We start from the raw sequence: 17883 nt of genomic DNA, 5'->3' as shown, positions 1-17883 counted from the left end.
GTTATGTTTATTGCCTGCACTTGACTTTACAGCATGCGGCTTCCTAGAACTTTGCTCTTCAAAATTTTGCTTTATTGTTTGTTTGAGTTCAACGCCCAAATCTTCTTCTTTTGCGGTACCTCCCTCTTCACTCGGAGGGTTTACATCTAATACGGCTAACTTAACAACGGGTCTTTTTAATATTCCTGTCGTCGTTCTGATTGTGGCCGAGCGAACCTTTTGGTCTTTGCCCGGATGTACTTCTATTACCATTCCTTTTTGCCACTTTGCTTTATGATGATCATCGGCTATCATTACGATGTCACCAACACGTATATTGCGAATCTCTTCTGTCCATTTGGATCTCCTTGCAATTGAAGGAAGATACTCATGTAACCAACGATCCCAATAATTTTTTGCTAGTAGTTGAACGCGCTTCCACTGTTGTCTTGACGCTTCCGCTTCGGAGGTGTCATTCAGGGAAGGTTCTGATTCCCCGGCGCATCCAAATAAAAAGTGGTTTGGAGTGAGTGGTTCATCATCAGTGGCGTCAAGTGAAATGGCTGTTAGTGGCCTACAATTTATTATAAATTCAATTTCTGCCAAAAGGTGTCTAAAGACGTGCTCAGGCATTGTTTCACTGGGCATTAAAGTCTTTATTTCGTACACCTGCCTCTCCCAGCATCCACCGTGGTGTGGAGAGGCTGGAGTATTAAAATGCCATTCAATTCCTTCAGTAGACAACCGACGTTGAAGTTTTTTCAGCTCATTATCTGCTCCAACAAAATTAGTTCCGTTATCGCTATAAAGGTGCTTAATTCTACCTCGTCTAGCTTGGACTGTAGTGAGGCACAATAAAAATGCATCTGCACTTAAGTTCTGTGCTACTTCTATATAAACAGCTCTAGTTGTCATACATGTAAATAGAGCTCCCCATCTTTTCTCCGACCGTCTATTAACCGATACGTTATATGGACCAAAATAATCCACTCCCGTATGTGTAAACGGCTTTACGAATGGTTGTAATCTACACTCGGGCAATGGTGCCATTTTAGGCGCCTTTGCTCTCGCAGATTCATTCTTACAACGCTGGCAACGATTTTTAATTTTTCTCATACCGGCGTCAATGTGAATGATATGATATTTCTGTTGGACTGCTGCTATAGCAGCCTTCATTTTCTTATGCTTGAAACGCTCATGTTGGTGTTTCAGTATTAACTCAGATACATGATGTTTATCTGGTAAAATGTAGGGATATCGAGCCGCATATGGCACAAATTTCGTATTTTTGTAACGTGTTTCTGACCTCATTATACCGTTGTCTGCCACAAACGGCGTGAGAGTTCGAATCCTACTGCTTTTATCAACCGTTCCAGTAGTTTGCAATTCCACCATCTCATCAGGAAACGCATTCCATTGAGCGGTTCGAATCAAAAACTCTTCAGCTTGCTGCATATCAGAAGCGGTTATTATGCTATTAAAGGGTAAGTTTCGCCTTTTACTTTTAATAAATTGTGCGAACTTTTTAATTATGCAGAGTGCTCTTTTCAATCGATTCCAATCAGAGCCCCAAGTAATACATAAAATATCGAACTGTGGCTTATCGATTTCCTTTAGCGTATACATGGGTCGTAATTCTTCATGACACGACTCTTTAATTGATATATCATTGAATTTCGTTGGCCATTCGGATTCCTTTAGTTTTAAAAAGGATGGGCCTTCTATAAATTTAGACTCTGATGAAATTACCTTTGTTCCTTCATCAGCAGGGTTTGATGCGGAATCTATATATCTCCATTGAGATTCCATTGTACTATCGAGAATCTCGCTTACTCGATATTGCACAAACTGCTTATACTTTCTAACATCTGATTTTATCCAGCTCAAGACTGTTTTCGAATCAGTCCAAAAGATTGTTTTGTGGATAGTTAATCTTAACTCGCTTTGTACTGTGTTTAATAAACGAGTTCCCAAAACTGCTGCCTGCAGCTCTAGTCGCGGCACCGATATAATTTTCGTAGGCGCGACTCTAGCTTTGGCGGCGACTATAGTGACATCAGTTCGCAAATGTGACATAGTTCTCATATATATTACAGTTGCGTATGCCTTTAATGATGCGTCGCAAAATATATGAAGTTCTCTTCTAGATTCCTTTTGTTGAAGAGAGTAACATCTTGGAATACTCAAGTTCTCAAGTACCGATAGCTTTGTTATCCAGTTTTGCCAAGTTTTATTCAAATTGTCGGGAATTTTATCATCCCATTCAATACCAGTGCGCCACAAATCTTGCATTAATAATTTTGACTCTATCGTTATGTGAGATATGAGTCCTAATGGGTCATACACACTCATAATGAAAGACAAAACTTCTCTTTTCGTTGGTTCTAATGTGACTGCTTCAGGTATTTTTAATTTGTATTTAAATGTATCGGATTGTGTATTCCAATACATGCCCAATATTTTCTCGATGTTTTGCTCTTCATCAAGAGAGACTTCTTTTATTGGCGATATTCTATCAGCCGGCAGTTTGCTGAGTAGTTCTTTAGAATTTGAAACAAAGCCTCTTATTTTAAAGCTTGCCCCATCATGTATGCGAATTACATCTGAAACTATTCTTGTCGCATTAGTTATGTCATGGAAGCTATCTAGATAATCATCTACATAATGATTTCTGATAATTGCTTCTACTGCATCAGGACTTTCGCTTAAGAAGTTTTTCGCGTTTGTGTTCTTTACGAATTGCGCGCAAGCTGGCGAGCATGTCGCCCCAAATGTCATTACTTGCATCTCGTAAACGTCCAAACGAACCTTGGAACTTTCCCTAAAGAGGATTCGTTGGGCTTGTCGATCTTCTTTTATTATTCCAACTCGATGGAACATCTCTTGAATGTCGCCTGAAATCGCGAATGGTGCTTCTCTAAAGCGCATCTTGATTCCTAAGGCTGATTCAGTCATATCTGGTCCTGATAGCAATTGAGAATTGAGGGAAACGCCCTCCATTTTTGCAGCTGCGTCGAATACTAGTCTTGGTTTCGGCGGCTGCTTATTTTTGTTTATAGTCACGAAGTGAGGGAGATAAAATGTTTTTGGAGTACTTTTCATATACTCTTCAACTGTTAATTTACGCATATATCCCTTTTCGACATATTCTTTTATCTTGGCATTATACCAATCTCTTAGCGTTGGATCCTTATCCATCTTTCTTTCTTGCATTAGAAGACGTCCCAACGCAGTTTTAAAGCTGTTTGGAAATTTCACGTCTTCATTTTTCCATAACAGGCCAATCTCATAGCCCTGGTTAGTTTTTGTTAAGGTGTTTTCCATTATTTTAATGGCTTGCTCATCCGCTTTCGGAATCAGGTTGCTTTGTGGGACTTTTACCCCAAAGGCTTCTGTTGAGAAGTAATTCGACATCATTTCTCTAATTGACTTCTCTTCTTCAATAACTTCATCTATGGAGAACAAGTTTTTGGTGTTAGTATTAACTTCGCTACCACCAAAAATAGTCCATCCCAATTTTGTTTGTTTGGCAATGGGCTCATTATTTCCCCTCGAGCGTTCTGCTATTGCCTTAAATAAATAAGCATGAGGTAGCCCCAATAGTATGGTGGGTACCGCTTGCTCATATGATCGCATATTTACATCACGAAGGTAAGGATATCGTGATTTTAATTGATTCATATCTATTGATTGAACAGGTAAATTCAGTTCATCAACTGTTCTCATGTTTTTAATGGTAAAGATTTGTCCATTATCGGCTTGGACCTTAATTTGTATTACCTGACTATTCCGTTCTTCCTGGACTTCTCCGTTGGTCCAGGCAAGCGTTAGCGGAACACATGACCCTGTTGCTTTAACATCATTTGCAACTTGTTCTTTGATCAAACTTACAGACGAACCTGTATCAAAGAAAGCGAATGTTTTATATTCGCAGTCTTCGCCGATTATTGTAATCGGCACTACTTGATAGTAAATAGTCTTGTTATTTTGCACAAGACAATTTACATTTTCAGGTTGTCTTCTTGACGTGTCTGAATTGTTGTTTCTTGTATTAAAGGGCGCGTGCAGCAATGGATGGTGCTTCAATGTGCAACCGTCAACACCACATGTTTTACCAATCTTGCAATCCTGCATTCTATGGTTGCTGTAATTACAACAAGAGAAACAAATTTTCCTTTCCCTTGTGAATTGCCTTCTTTTGTCAAGTGGCATCCTTTTAAAATTTAGGCAATCAGATAAACGATGATCGCCCTTGCAAGCAAAGCATCTGGACTGTTTATTACCGAGGAAATTCACCCGGTCTGGTCTTGTTCTTTCATAATTAACGCCTCTTTCCGCGATTAACATGTTCGCAAGAGTTTCTTGTGGTTTCAACCACTTATAAAAATTTTCTAATGTTGGAGCCGTATAGGGGTTTTTAGGAGTTGACATGAGTCTCTCCTCATTAAGGTGCATCAACCATTTTTGATGCAATGTTGTTGGTAATTTAAAGGCCAAGTCTTTAATCAGACGTTGGTCATTTAAATATTCCTCTCTATTTAAACTTTTCATAGTTATTACCAGGTTTCCAATCCCTGATATAAAATCGACTACCGTTTTAGGCATTTCTAATCGAGGAGCCTTTAACGAAAGTACCTCTCTTAATAAGCCATTATAGACCATTTCGGAACTGCCGAAATGTTCTTCTAATTTATTCAAAATTATTCCGACGTTGGCGGAATCCAACAGGAGTGCACTGACTAATTTCAATGCATTTCCTTTGAGACTTTTTTGCAGTCTATACAAATTTTCCAAATCGGAAAAATTACCTTTATTCGTGGTTTCGATAAAGGTTTGTTTAAATCTGGGCCAAAGATTATATGACCCATCAAAATATGGCAAGTCAATCATCGACTGTTTCATCAAGAAATTGTCGGTTGATGAATGCTTCTCGACATTTATTTCTTTTATTTTATTAATAATTTCGTTAAATGCCTCGACATGCGAGCTGTCGGGAGTTTCTAATCGAGAAATCTTCTTGTCCCTACTCGAGATCTCGTCGTAGAGTCTCTTACATTTAAAACAAATCCACGGCTCCTTTTCGCCGGGAGTATAATCTAATCCCGCGCATGACACGTGGAACCAGCGATCACATTCGTCGCAGGCTACCAACGTGCCGATGCTATCGGGTTTTTCACAAAGACGGCAATTGCCGTTTTTATTATTTACTAAAATTTTGTGCATTTTCACTCACCAGATGTTTTTCTTTGCCTTTGCCTGCGCCTGCTGTGTTTGTTGATTCTAGGGTTCACCGACCGTTCGTCGATGCGGTTGCCACCAGCTGATTGCCGATGCTGCTACGCTGCTGCTTCGGTTCACCGACCTTTTGCCACCGACTGGGTGCCGATGTGTTGGAATCACCGACCGCCTGTCGGTTGGAGTGTCACCGGCCTATTTGAGCGCCGATGTTTCGGATTACACTAGTCGCCTACTAGTGACTCAAGCTAGCCCACTAGACTTGAGCTTTTGGATAGCACCGACCTTCCGTCGGTTGGGTTGCACCGGCCTCCTTGTGTGCCGGTGTTTTTTCGGATTGCACTAGCGCCTGCCAGTGACTCAAGCAGCTCACTGAACTTGAGATTTTGGATAGCACCGACGCCTGTCGGTAAATATCACCGGTCTCCTTGCTGACCGACGATTACAATGGCACTAGCGCCTGCTAGTGACTCAAGCAGCTTACTGAACTTGAGATTTTGGATAGCACCGACGCCTGTCGGTAAATATCACCGGTCTCCTTGCTGACCGACGATTACAATGGCACTAGCGCCTGCTAGTGACTCAAGCAGCTCACTGAACTTGAGATTTTAGATAGCACCGACGCCTTCTGTCGGTTGGGTTGCACCGGCCTCCTTGTATGCCGGTGTTTTTTCGGATTACACTAGCACCTGCTAGTGACTCAAGCAGCTCACTGAACTTGAGATTTTAGGTAACACCGACGCCTTCTGTCGGTTGGGTTGCACCGGCCTCCTCGTGTGCCGGTGTTTTTTCGGATTGCACTAGCACCTGCTAGTGACTCAAGCAGCTCACTGAACTTGAGATTTTGGTTAACACCGACGCCTGTTGTCGGTAGATATCACCGGCCTCCTTGAGCGCCAATGATAGCGGGTGCTGCCCCAATCTGGTAGAAGTCGTCCCGTCTTTTGCCTGCTTGCTTGCAGCAGGTCTTTTGATTGCCCTTGCGCGGGCCAACAATTGTCACTTCTACCCTTGTGGTAGAAGTCGACTCAAAACAGTCAGCTTTCTGACTGAAATTGCGAGTATTATTTTCCTCGACTTAGTGCCTGTACGCTTGCGACAGGTCTTTTTTTTTTTACTTTCTTACCCTAGCGGGGGTCAAGAATTGTCACTTCCACCGCCAGTGGCAGAAGTCGACACAAAAATTCAACCAAACAGTCTGGTTGGAAGCTTCCTGGTTTTATTCCGTGAGTTCGCCTTCCTTACTATCCTCTCTGGAGCCACCATTAAATGTTGTCGCGAGCAACACTTATTTTGGCTAGAGATGGTCTTAGCCGGTGGTTTTCGTTGTTGCTCCAAAGTCAATTTTCCGACTAGGTCGTACTTTGAAATTGGATGTGATATTCACTCGTGCTGATTAATTCACTTCACTTTACTGCTATGTGGGAAACTGTTCCCAGGAAAACTTAACTTTATTGAAAAAAGTTACAATTGTCGTCTTAAAGCTACGCGTTGAATAATCGATGGATACTTATGTAAAGCATCCCAGAAAAATTGACTTATATACTATGTCCCTTTAGATACCAGACTTTTCTTCGAATATCCATAATTTTCATTTATTTTCCTTCTGGAGTCTAACGGGCGCTTATTCTAAAACACTATAATTGTTTGAACACTCCTCATTGCGTCCTAACGATAAAAAGAGAAAGAAATTCTAAATGCGACACATGGGAGTGGCTTAATCTTTCATGCCCTAAATAAATAGTCTAATCAGTACATAATCCATGCGCGAGATGGTTTTTCAGATTCCTTTTCATATTCTGATTTTCCTACTCCCGATCAGATGGATCGTTTTCTGGCATGTTTATTTGATTACATCGTTGGCGCGTCTAGCTAAGCAGCTTGTTTGCTCTACCTCTGGAAGCGATAATGCCTCCAGCTAAGTTATTTATTTTTATCATTCCGCTCTAGCAGCGACATTCGCCCTTTTGTTAAATCTGTCTTCATATACTTAACTGATGTTATTTAATTTAATAAGATATGACTATGGCTATAAAGAACTAAACAGAATGCTATCCAGCTTTTTACGCGCTATAATGGTGGCCGCTATAAATTGCGTTCGTAATATGCGAACAATCTTTTTGACAACTCTGCATACATCAAATCTGGCACTCTTCTCTTGCAACACTACCGTTCTCTTTCTTTCGTTTACGTCAAAGAAGGAAAGCAAAACTGTGCGAAATGTAAACAAAACTATTGCCTTCCTTCTTTTGCGTAAACGAAAGAAAGAGCAACACTGCCGTACAGGAGAAGAGTGCCCAGTTTTGATGTATGCAGAGTTGTCAAAAAGATTGTTTACATATTACGAACACAATTTATAGCGTCCGCCATTATAGCGCGTAAAAAGCTGGATAGTTGTTTCCTGTCCGAAAACGGCATTCCTGCAGTTGGTGTCTTCTGCGCACGCATGCATAAAAAGTACTCGAATGAGCACCTGTACCTGTTTGTTGTGGTCACCTTGGTTCTTGCTCTTTGCTTTTGATCAATTTGACAGTTTACATCGCTTTGTTTTTTCGTTATTTTGCTTTCTTATTCTTCTAACCTTTACCTTTAGTAATGTTGGTGAAAGAAAATTAATCAGTGATTGCTCATGGACAATTTGCGAGAAATTGCATGTGAAAATTAATCGGCACGGATAAGGAATGAAAACAATATTTAAAATACGGTTCTCGATTTAGCATATCGCAACCAGAAGCTTCAAAATAGTTAATTTAGTGCTGTCAGAATAGGAAGAACAGCGCAGTTTATGACAAAATGTGCAATTTGAAGTTGGTGAAGGCAAGCTAAACAAAGAAAGAACTTGAACTGTGAATAAATTGCAGATCTATAGAAACGAGCCTTTCAAAAGTTACGGCGATTTTGAAAATCGCATCGAGGGATGAATGTTGAGCTACGTGATTTCGAGTTCAGTGATTCAGAGACAGATCTGCTTATCGAATCGAATAATAGTGGTCGCTCGCCGAACCGGGTTACTTACGGGGGCCGCTCGGCGCGTGGAAGAAGAAACCAATCATTTAAAATGGGAAGTTTTCTAAAAAATATTTTCTGGTAAGTGCAAGGTTATTATTGCGTATACTGAATGTTGAAGATTTATATACATCCTGACTAAACTGTACAAAATCTGAAGTGAGTGTATAACATCAAAAAAGCTAGTTTCGAAATTGCGACTAATTACCAAAGGTTTATCATAGTCGGCACTTAGAATCTTGAACATGAGCGATGCAAAGAGCGCACTAAAGAAAATTATAACATCTACCTAATGCCTATTAAGATTCAAAAACAATTCGTAAGATTCGTAAACACGTACGTAACACGTGATTTCTGGGATCTAAAAAAACAGTTTTTAGTCTCAAAACAGATAATATATCTAGGAAAATCTATCATTGTATTCTGACAGATACATTTGCGTGAACATATTTTTTTGTTTTGAGCTTAAAAACTGCTTTTGAAATCCCAGAAATCAATAACGCGTGTTCAAACCACCCTTAATCGTTCAAATGCTCGTAAGAGTACTATAGGTTGGACAGTTCTTTTTTCGACAATCGTGAATTTTTTTTCTGGGTTTACGAAAAATTGTAAAAACAAGTGCCCTGTATTCAATTGGAAATTTGTGCAATATTGGCTATGCAACCTCCAAAAAAAGGTGTTATGCAATGCATAATCACGGCTGCCCTTAATGTTGTCCGATATTACTTATTTGGCCATAACACCTCAGTCTAGCTAAGTTTGAAAAAGGTAAAGAGCGCTCCAACTTGTGTAAACGGGGAGCATACTGTAAATTCATTAGGTAAAGATATACCTAATTGAGCAACTTAATAGATAATAATTAGCTCTATAAATGCCCCATACATACTGTTTCAAATTTTGCTTGGCTGAGGTGGTACAGTTAAGTCAGTAAAATTAGTGCACAAAGAGCAGTACTACAGCACTGTGCAGAATCAATTTTCTACTCTTTCCAAACGTCCCGTATTCTTTTATAAATATTATAGTGCAAAAAGGCTCAAACAGGACTAGAATTTAGTCTGAAGGAAGGGTAATTGGGGGCCAGAGAATTAAAAACCTTTCCACGAGCATTTGCTCGTCAAAGCTGCCTTCATAACCTTGCAACTGCGTAAATAGCCGCCAAACAAGCAGCTTAAATTTTATATGGTTACTATGGAATGGATACTAAGCAATGGAACTGTCTAAAATGAATGTTTAGGAGTCGTTAACGTTTTCGTTGAATATTGTTATCCAACTTCGAATGCCAAACGGATGTCCTAAAAGGGAACCGTATTGTGCGCGACATTGGTGAATCCTTCGCTTCATTCAAAACTGAAGTCTTGTTTAAAACTGCAAAACTAGTCTTGTATGCAGCGTTTTGTTAAAATATACAAATGTGTCGTGTATACCGCAACATCGTCGCAACAAGTGAATAAAGCTGAGGTGCTCTTACATACGTTTCAAAAATGTTTAATTTGTTGGTTGCTAACTGTTTTAAGGTCGGTAACTGTTTTAGGTGAAGAAGATTTGCAACAAGTGACGACTTGTTGATATGGTGTTCAAGAACGTGTAATTTAATTTTTTTTTCTGTTCAAGTTTGTCAGCCTTCTAGCCAATATTTGCTCAAGGGGAAAATTTAATGAGCAGTCATTACCTTTTCGAATTTCAGAAGCAATTTTTGTGCCCACAACAAAAGATTTGTTTTTAGAAATGTATCTACTCTATTCTTCTGGCCAATCTGTACACAGAGAATATATTTTCATGCGCTGAATTGTTGTTTAAAAAAAATGCTTTTAAAATTTACAGAATCAATGACTCATTTCTTCGTTTAATTGTTGCGATGAATTACTTCACCACCGCTTCACTGATGCTGATTTAAGCCAGTTAGAAGCAAACCAGAGTCACTTTTTTGAATCTAAAACTTCACTATATCATCGTTAAGTGTCGGTTTGCAATTGAAGGTGACGTTGTCGTCGGGCCCATGTCATGTATTTTTAATTTGCTTGATATCATTTGTAGCATAAAAAATCTCAGTAAGGTGGTGACAAATCTCCATCTTGCATAAAAAAAAATTGTAATCAAAAATAAGTAGGTATTTTAAGGGTTTTTAACGAACTAGTAGAAACAAAAGGAGTATGAATTTAGTTTAAAAAATATTTTTTTGATTCAGAAATGTGATACAAGTTAAACTAAACAACAGATATTTTTTTGTATTGTGAGGCGGCTAAGTCCATTGTTGTTTCTAACTATGTATCATCATTTTTCTGTGTTAAGTCTTTAAATGCACCGGCGTTTTAAAAGTGTTAATACCAAGCTTAGCCTCGGTTTTCAACTGCAACAGCAATAACTAATAATCGATTGTCGTTGTTTTTCGGAAAAATTGATTTGAAAGCTGGAATTCAGCTGGAGTGATTTGAAAGCATTTTTATAAGTATCTGAAGGCCCAACATTTCTAAACTAAAGTATATGGTCTGCGCTCCCAAAATTTGCGCATTTGAGCAGACAAACGAGGCACTACTGTATCGTTTCCGAGACTTTTTTATTTTTCTTTTATTTACGAAAATAAGGGAAACAACATAAACCAAGATAACGAAAAAAAACTTCTGCTGTCATCGCACCGTTCGTCATTCCTCTCCATTCATGCTAGTCCCGGTTCACTGTAGTAGTGAGTAATAGATACGACAGATACCGTTTTTATTTTCTCGTTTTTCCGAAGAAACGTCATTTCAGACAGACGAGACAGACATACATAGATACGATTAGTAACAGTTTGATTTCGTTCACCGAAGTGCTACTTATTATTGGGCACTGTTTTCAATTTTTTTAAAACGCAAACAACGCAAAAATCTTCCAAAATTCATGAACTACAAGTAATTCGTGCGATGGAAGACTCATCGCAACCTGTTCCAGCGACTGCAGTGACCACTACCAAGGAAACGATTCCTCTAATCGAGAAAAATCGTAGAAGACGTCTCTGGCTGAGGTAAGCGAAGTGCACAAAAAAATAGGTTCAACCTCCGCTAAAGATGACGAATCAATGATGGCGCTTCGCTGTTACTGAAAACGATATGCATACTTTTGAAATTTCAAGTTATGAACTAAATTTATCGACTTGGATTGGTGCATAAAAAATATCTTGCTTCATATTAACTCTGACAAGCCATAATTGCTATTCTAAAAATGCGTTAAATAACTTAGCTGTATCGATTTTTTATCTGTGATTTGCTTTTTCGCTTCTACATGATATCATTATAAACAGCAAATCGATAAATTCCGTCATTGTTTTGTTTGGAATATCAACTTTCCAGTCCTCTACTAGGTATAAACTGAATGAAGTGAACGTTTAATATTAATCAAACAGTAAAAATTTGTCGCATTGCCGGAAAGTATCGTAAAACAACGACTTTCTCTTTGGTAGAACTTATAATACCTTAATAAAGGTTTAGTTATGTTATCCGATTAGCAACATTGTTGTGAAGCAGATTAGTATGGTTTTCTGGTACCTTATGAAGTAATCGACATAATTATTTATAGTTGTTGGTGCTGGGCTTGGCGAAAATGGTGTGCTTCCAAGGAACTGAAACCTCGGACAATCCTAATCGGACAACCATCAACCGAAAAGTTTCCGCCGAATGAAATCCGTAATCAGAAGTACAACATCTTCACCTTTTTGCCGCTGGTACTGTTCGAGCAGTTTAGATTCTTCCTGAATCTGTATTTTCTAATCATGGCCGTGAGTCAGTTCATTCCGGATATTCGGATCGGGTATCTGTACACCTACTGGGGACCGCTCGGGTTTGTACTGGCAGTAACCATTTGTCGTGAGGCTGTCGACGATTTACGGCGGCATAAGCGAGATCGAGAGGTCAACTCCCAAAAGTATAAACGATTTAGCAATGCCGACAAACCACCTGAGCTGGTTTCCTCGTCGAAATTAAAAGTAGGCGACATAATTATGGTGGAGAAGGACGAGCGTGTTCCAGCCGATCTAATACTGCTACGAACTAGCGATAAAAGCGGAGCGGTGTTTGTGAGGACTGACATGTTAGACGGTAGGCTCGAAACTCTGCACTATATGTGCAACACGACTGTAACGTATTTTTATTTGCTTCAGGTGAAACCGACTGGAAACTGCGCTTGGCTGTACCAGCCACACAGAAATTAGCATCCCACAGTGATTTGTTCAGTATTGGAGCTTCACTGTATGTTGAAAAACCACAACGGGACATTCATACGTTTATTGGAACCTATTCGAAGGTATTCGTAACTATTATTGATAATAAACTCGTTCCGATTAATACAGATAAATAACCACAAACATATTTTATTTGTAGCTTGAAGGTTCCGAAGATGAAGGTCTTAACGTGGAAAACACCCTATGGGCTAACACGGTCGTGGCATCCGGAACTGCTGTGGGAATCGTAATCTACACTGGAGCCGAGACGCGAAGCGTAATGAATAATTCGCAACCTCGATCCAAAGTCGGTTTATTAGATCTCGAAATTAACGGCCTGACAAAGGTACTGTTCTGCGCCGTCATTGGACTTTCTTTCGCAATGATGTGCTTGAAGGGATTCAACGGGCCCTGGTATCGGTACATGTTCCGATTTGTGCTGCTATTTTCCTACATTATCCCGATTAGTTTAAGAGTTAATCTAGACATGGGAAAAGCGTTCTACTCATGGCAGATTCAAAACGACGAAGAAATCCAAGGTACAGTGGTTCGATCTACAACAATTCCGGAAGAATTGGGGCGGATTTCATATCTGTTGACGGATAAAACTGGAACATTGACACAAAATGAGATGATTTTTAAGAAGATTCACGTTGGAACAGCAGCTTATGGAAGAGATACATTCCCGATGGTGTCAGCAGCGATTCAATCGGTATACAGTAGCATCTCAGTTCAAGGAGACGGCTCACCTACCAAACCGTCCGGATATCAACCGAGACTGAGAAAACCCGACGGTTGGCGAATATGGGAATCTGTTAAGGCTCTAGCTCTTTGTCACAATGTAACACCCGTCTACGACAACGGCAATACGGGGCTCGGCATTAACGGATCTGACCGCAGAAATTCTCCTTCAAGATCGATTTCAATAGAAGCCCAGGAAACGGTAAAGCTACCGGAGAAAACATATCAAGCTTCTAGCCCAGATGAGATTGCTTTGGTCAAGTGGACAGAGTCTGTTGGGCTGACATTGATCAATCGTGATTTAAACCATATGACTTTGCAGGTATTTTGCAATGCTACGCGGGGGTTTCCAGCATAATCGTTAACCTTTTTTTTTTGTTTTCCAGATACGTGACAAAGACGCACCGGTCAGTTCGATGAATGAGAATGCTTCGATCAATACTACGGTGACTAATCTGTCCGGGAATTCCAAAACCGACCTCAACTCTCCATCAAGCTCAGGCAGTGCCGTCTCGCTGAGTTCTCTCAACGGTGGCATTATGAAGTATCAAATCCTGCAAACGTTTCCTTTCACCAGTGAAAATAAACGAATGGGAATTATAGTGAAAGAGCTAAACAGCGGGGAAATTACCTTCTACTTGAAAGGAGCAGACGTTGTTATGTCTGGAATTGTGCAGTATAATGATTGGCTTGCTGAGGAAAGTGGTAATATGGCCCGCGAAGGTCTTCGTACGTTAGTGGTGGCGAAGAAAGTACTAAGCGACGATCAATACAGTGATTTCGAAACGCGATACAATGCAGCCAAAGTCAGTGTTACAGATCGTGTGGCAAAAGTGTCGGCTGTTATCGAGAGTCTAGAACGAGAGATGGAATTATTATGCTTGACGGGCGTAGAGGATAGGCTACAGGAACGTGTAAGGCCAACGTTAGAGCTTTTACGTAACGCCGGCATCAAAATCTGGATGTTGACAGGTGATAAACTAGAAACAGCCACGTGTATCGCAAAAAGTTCTCACTTAGTGGGTCGAAATCAAAACATTCACGTGCTGAAAAGTGTTCTAACTCGAACTGATGCCCATCTAGAGCTGAACCATTTTCGTAGAAAGCAGGATTGCGCTCTGGTAGTATCTGGAGAAAGCTTAGAAGTTTGTCTTCAGTACTACCAACCAGAATTTATGGAGTTAGCAACTGCTTGTCCAGCCGTGGTCTGCTGTAGGTGCAGTCCAACACAGAAAGCGCAAGTTGTGTCACTTATACAGAAATACTCAGGCAAACGTACATGTGCCGTCGGGGATGGAGGAAACGATGTTAGTATGATCCAACAGGCAGATGCAGGCATAGGCATTGAGGGTCGAGAAGGAAAACAAGCATCCCTGGCTGGTGACTTTAGTATTCCTCAATTCTCACACATAGCCAAACTACTGATCGTGCACGGACGGCGTTCATACAAGCGATCCGCGGCACTATCACAGTTTGTCATTCATCGAGGTTTAATCATATCAACCATGCAAGCTGTTTTCTCAGCAGTCTTTTATCTGTCCTCCGTTGCCTTATACCAAGGATTTCTAATGGTCGGTTATGCTACCGTGTACACCATGTTCCCAGTTTTCTCACTTGTCCTGGATCAGGACATCAGTTCGAACATTGCACTTACCTATCCAGAATTATACAAGGAATTATCCAAAGGGAGGAGCTTGAGTTACAAAACCTTTTTTATGTGGGTGTTGATCAGCATTTATCAAGGTAAACAGTTCGTGGTTTTAGTGGATCATATTCCTCATAAAACATATTATTTCTTCTTTTCAGGTGGTGTCATTATGTATGGAGCGTTAATCCTATTCGAAGACGAATTTATTCATATTGTTGCAATCAGTTTCTCAGCACTGATTTTAACGGAGCTTATAATGGTTGCATTGACGATCAGAACGTGGCACAAGTATGTACTTTACGTTATGTTTTTCTGGTTATATCGTTCTTCAAAACACATTTCTGTTTACAGATTAATGGTACTGGCAGAGCTATTTAGCTTGGTGCTATACATAATCTCCTTAGCCGTGCTTCACGAATACTTCGGTATGTTCCAAAATATTTGTAATCGATCTAACCTTTTTTATTCATTGAGAATTTATCTTTTCTTTTGACAGACTGGGAGTTCATTTGGTCATGGGAGTTCCTCTGGAAGGTCCTAGTGATAACGCTTGTCTCCTGTTTGCCACTGTACATTCTAAAATTCTTGAGGAAGAAATTTTCACCTCCATCCTACTCGAAATTGTCATAAGTCTATTAAAGTAAAAAACAAAAACAAATAGTGAATTGTCACAAGTTTTCGGCTCTCACAATAGCAAACTGAAGTCTAATGTTTCGCACCATACGACAACAATGACTGTTTTCTATTAAAATTATTGTTACTTATAATTTATTTCTCTGCAGTAGTTAAAATATCTGCTGATGCTCGCACCTATGTCAACACTTTTTAATTGATGCCGCTATAAATTCACAGCTTATATTTATCGGGCTGATTTCGTAATTTTAGTTAATCACCAAAGTATTACACAATCCATAAATATTTTACGCTGCAATATCAATTCACCATTTTAATATTAAAAAGGACTATATTGTTACTTCCCTGTATCTTGTGATGTGAATAATATAAATATTCGTGATATAATTTATGTAGCATTTTATGTTACTACACACTCAAAGTTTAATCAGCGAATTATTCTTACGATTCCAATGTTAATACTGCTATGTGAAGAATCATTGATTAACATTTGCAATTAATTATTAATAGTTTTCCAGATCAAACTATAAAAAATCGACATTTTCAGCATAGCATATTTCGTATACAGAATATCATTATTGTAGTGTTTTATAAAGAAGAGCTTTTCAGTTGAATACACGTATAGTGTAAATCGTAAGGATAGGTGAACATACGGGTGCACAACAGCGCTATCAGTAACCGAAAAATGATCGAAAATAGAGACTACAATGACTACTAACTGAAAGAAGAACAATAAAAACACAGTTTTACTGAATAAATTAACGACTGTTCGCCAAAAGCGGTAAAGTCTAATTTCATTCCGAATAGCCGAATTGCCTTTTCAGCATGTTCAGCTATCAGCTATCTATCAGATCACGTTGGGCCTCTCTATTCCTGTTGCCGGTGGAGTTCTTGAAGAGAACGGATTTCATTGCACAGCCATCCGGCATTTTTGCGACGTGATCGGCCTACCGTGGCATCCCAACTTTCGCCAGCTATTCGATGGTAATCCCTCCAAGTAGTGCCTGCTGCTCATGGCTCTTGTGCCTCGCCACTCTTCGCTTTCCATTATTTAATCCACCAAAAATGGTCCGCTACACCTTTCATTCAACGTATTGCGGAGAAAAAAGTAGGCTCAACTTCCAGTTTGAATGCTTCATTGAATCTCCTTACACGTATTATTGTTGGCGGTGATCAGAGATCCGGGTATGAAATGGAGAGGGTTACCTGGAAGGAGCGTCAAACATAGCTCTGGCTCTCTCAAGCTCCCACCTGGCGCTTCCACGCAGATCTAAGTCAAATGATGACGGTCGATGGCCTTACCCGGAAATGCTTCATGTACTTACTGAAGCAGCTAAGCTAGGAGGTGAGAACTAGAGCGCCTGTTCTCCAGGTGAGGGGCGGCTCACACAGCGTCTGTCTCGTAACCGGCGGCTGAATATGATATGCTGTATCCCGCAAGCTATACCTAAGGTGGCAGACCCATCAGCGGAATGTAGGTATCGCGACCCCGGTGAGGTAGTATACCGAAAACTCAATTACCACGAACAACGAACAAAGAAATTCAGGACGGAACAATCGGTATAGGACATGGCAAGGGACAAGGAAACGATTAAGGGATAACGATTGGAAACTTGGTACCTGGAATGTTCGAACTCTCCATGAACCGGCACGGGCTGGCTTGCTTGCTCGAGAGCTGCATCAACTCGGAGTGGAGATCGCTGCTATTCAGGAAGTTCGGTGGCCATATTCCGGAGAAAGGGAGTTCCTTGCAGTAAACCCTATTGCAGGTACTTCTTTCAAGTACCACATCTACTACAGTGGCGGTAAGCAAGCAGAACATGGAGTCGGTTTCGTAGTGTTGGGAAAACAAAAGCAACGAGTTATCCAGTGAAGGCCCGTAGATGACCGTATATGCGTGTTGAGGATTAAGGGCAAATTCTTCAACTATAGCCTAATCAACTTATATGCACCGACAAATGATAAATCCGATGATGCTAAAGACGAGTGACAACAAGCCAATTTTCGCGCCTAGGCCCTGGCCCCAGGCCGCTGGGTCGTCCCAAGGCCGACGTTCCAGTATCTCAGACCATAGCGTAGAATGGTCGGCCTCCCAGCCGAATATCCAACGCAACGTGGGCGTCGGCGGTTTGGAGGTCGGGGAGGAAGTGACAGTTACGAATGAGGAACTCATTGAGATCGCTAAATCCCTAAAGGTGAGCAAGGCACAGGGGCCAGACGGAGTCTAATATGGCCATTAAAGCGGCTATTCTAGAGGCTCCCGAATTATTTGGGGCAGTAATGACTAGATGCCTAGAAGATGGCCACTTCCCGGACAGATGGAAGCGACAGAACCTGGTTCTATTACCGAAGCCGAGAAAACCTCCGGGTGTCCCCTCGTCATATAGGCCGATCTGTCTGTTCGATACTGCCGGTGCTGGAAGCTGGAAAGGTGCTGGAGAGGGTTATCCTT

General features: G+C 40.5%; 1 protein-coding gene across 2 annotated transcripts; it reads left to right on the top strand.

Annotated features, from left to right (window-relative positions):
* Positions 1–7891: 7891 nt before the first annotated feature.
* Positions 7892–16189, top strand: LOC128744746 (probable phospholipid-transporting ATPase IIA). Of its 2 annotated transcripts, none has more exons than XM_053841958.1 (8): positions 7892–8301; positions 11770–12287; positions 12350–12492; positions 12570–13472; positions 13537–14893; positions 14957–15086; positions 15150–15223; positions 15295–16189. In XM_053841958.1, exons 1-8 carry the CDS (start codon positions 8132–8134, stop codon positions 15426–15428), a joined length of 3429 nt encoding a protein of 1142 aa, XP_053697933.1. In that variant the 5' UTR covers positions 7892–8131; the 3' UTR covers positions 15429–16189. The 2 variants fall into 2 exon arrangements, with proteins under 2 accessions (XP_053697933.1, XP_053697934.1); XM_053841959.1 differs by lacking the exon at positions 7892–8301 and adding an exon at positions 11038–11218.
* Positions 16190–17883: the final 1694 nt, after the last annotated feature.

The sequence above is a fragment of the Sabethes cyaneus genome, chromosome 3 (assembly GCF_943734655.1).
Source record: "Sabethes cyaneus chromosome 3, idSabCyanKW18_F2, whole genome shotgun sequence".
Taxonomy (NCBI): domain Eukaryota; kingdom Metazoa; phylum Arthropoda; class Insecta; order Diptera; family Culicidae; genus Sabethes; species Sabethes cyaneus.
The sequence above is the reverse complement of the archived record's forward strand: the minus strand, read 5'-3'. Positions and strand labels throughout refer to the sequence as shown.

Coding starts and splice junctions, on each gene's coding strand:
- LOC128744746 (XM_053841958.1), top strand. CDS start 8,132: ATGAATGTTGAGCTACGTGATTTCGAGTTCAGTGATTCAGAGACAGAT. Junction 14,894..14,956: donor GTTGATCAGCATTTATCAAG/GTAAACAGTTCG, acceptor TCTTCTTTTCAG/GTGGTGTCATTATGTATGGA. Junction 15,224..15,294: donor CGTGCTTCACGAATACTTCG/GTATGTTCCAAA, acceptor TTCTTTTGACAG/ACTGGGAGTTCATTTGGTCA.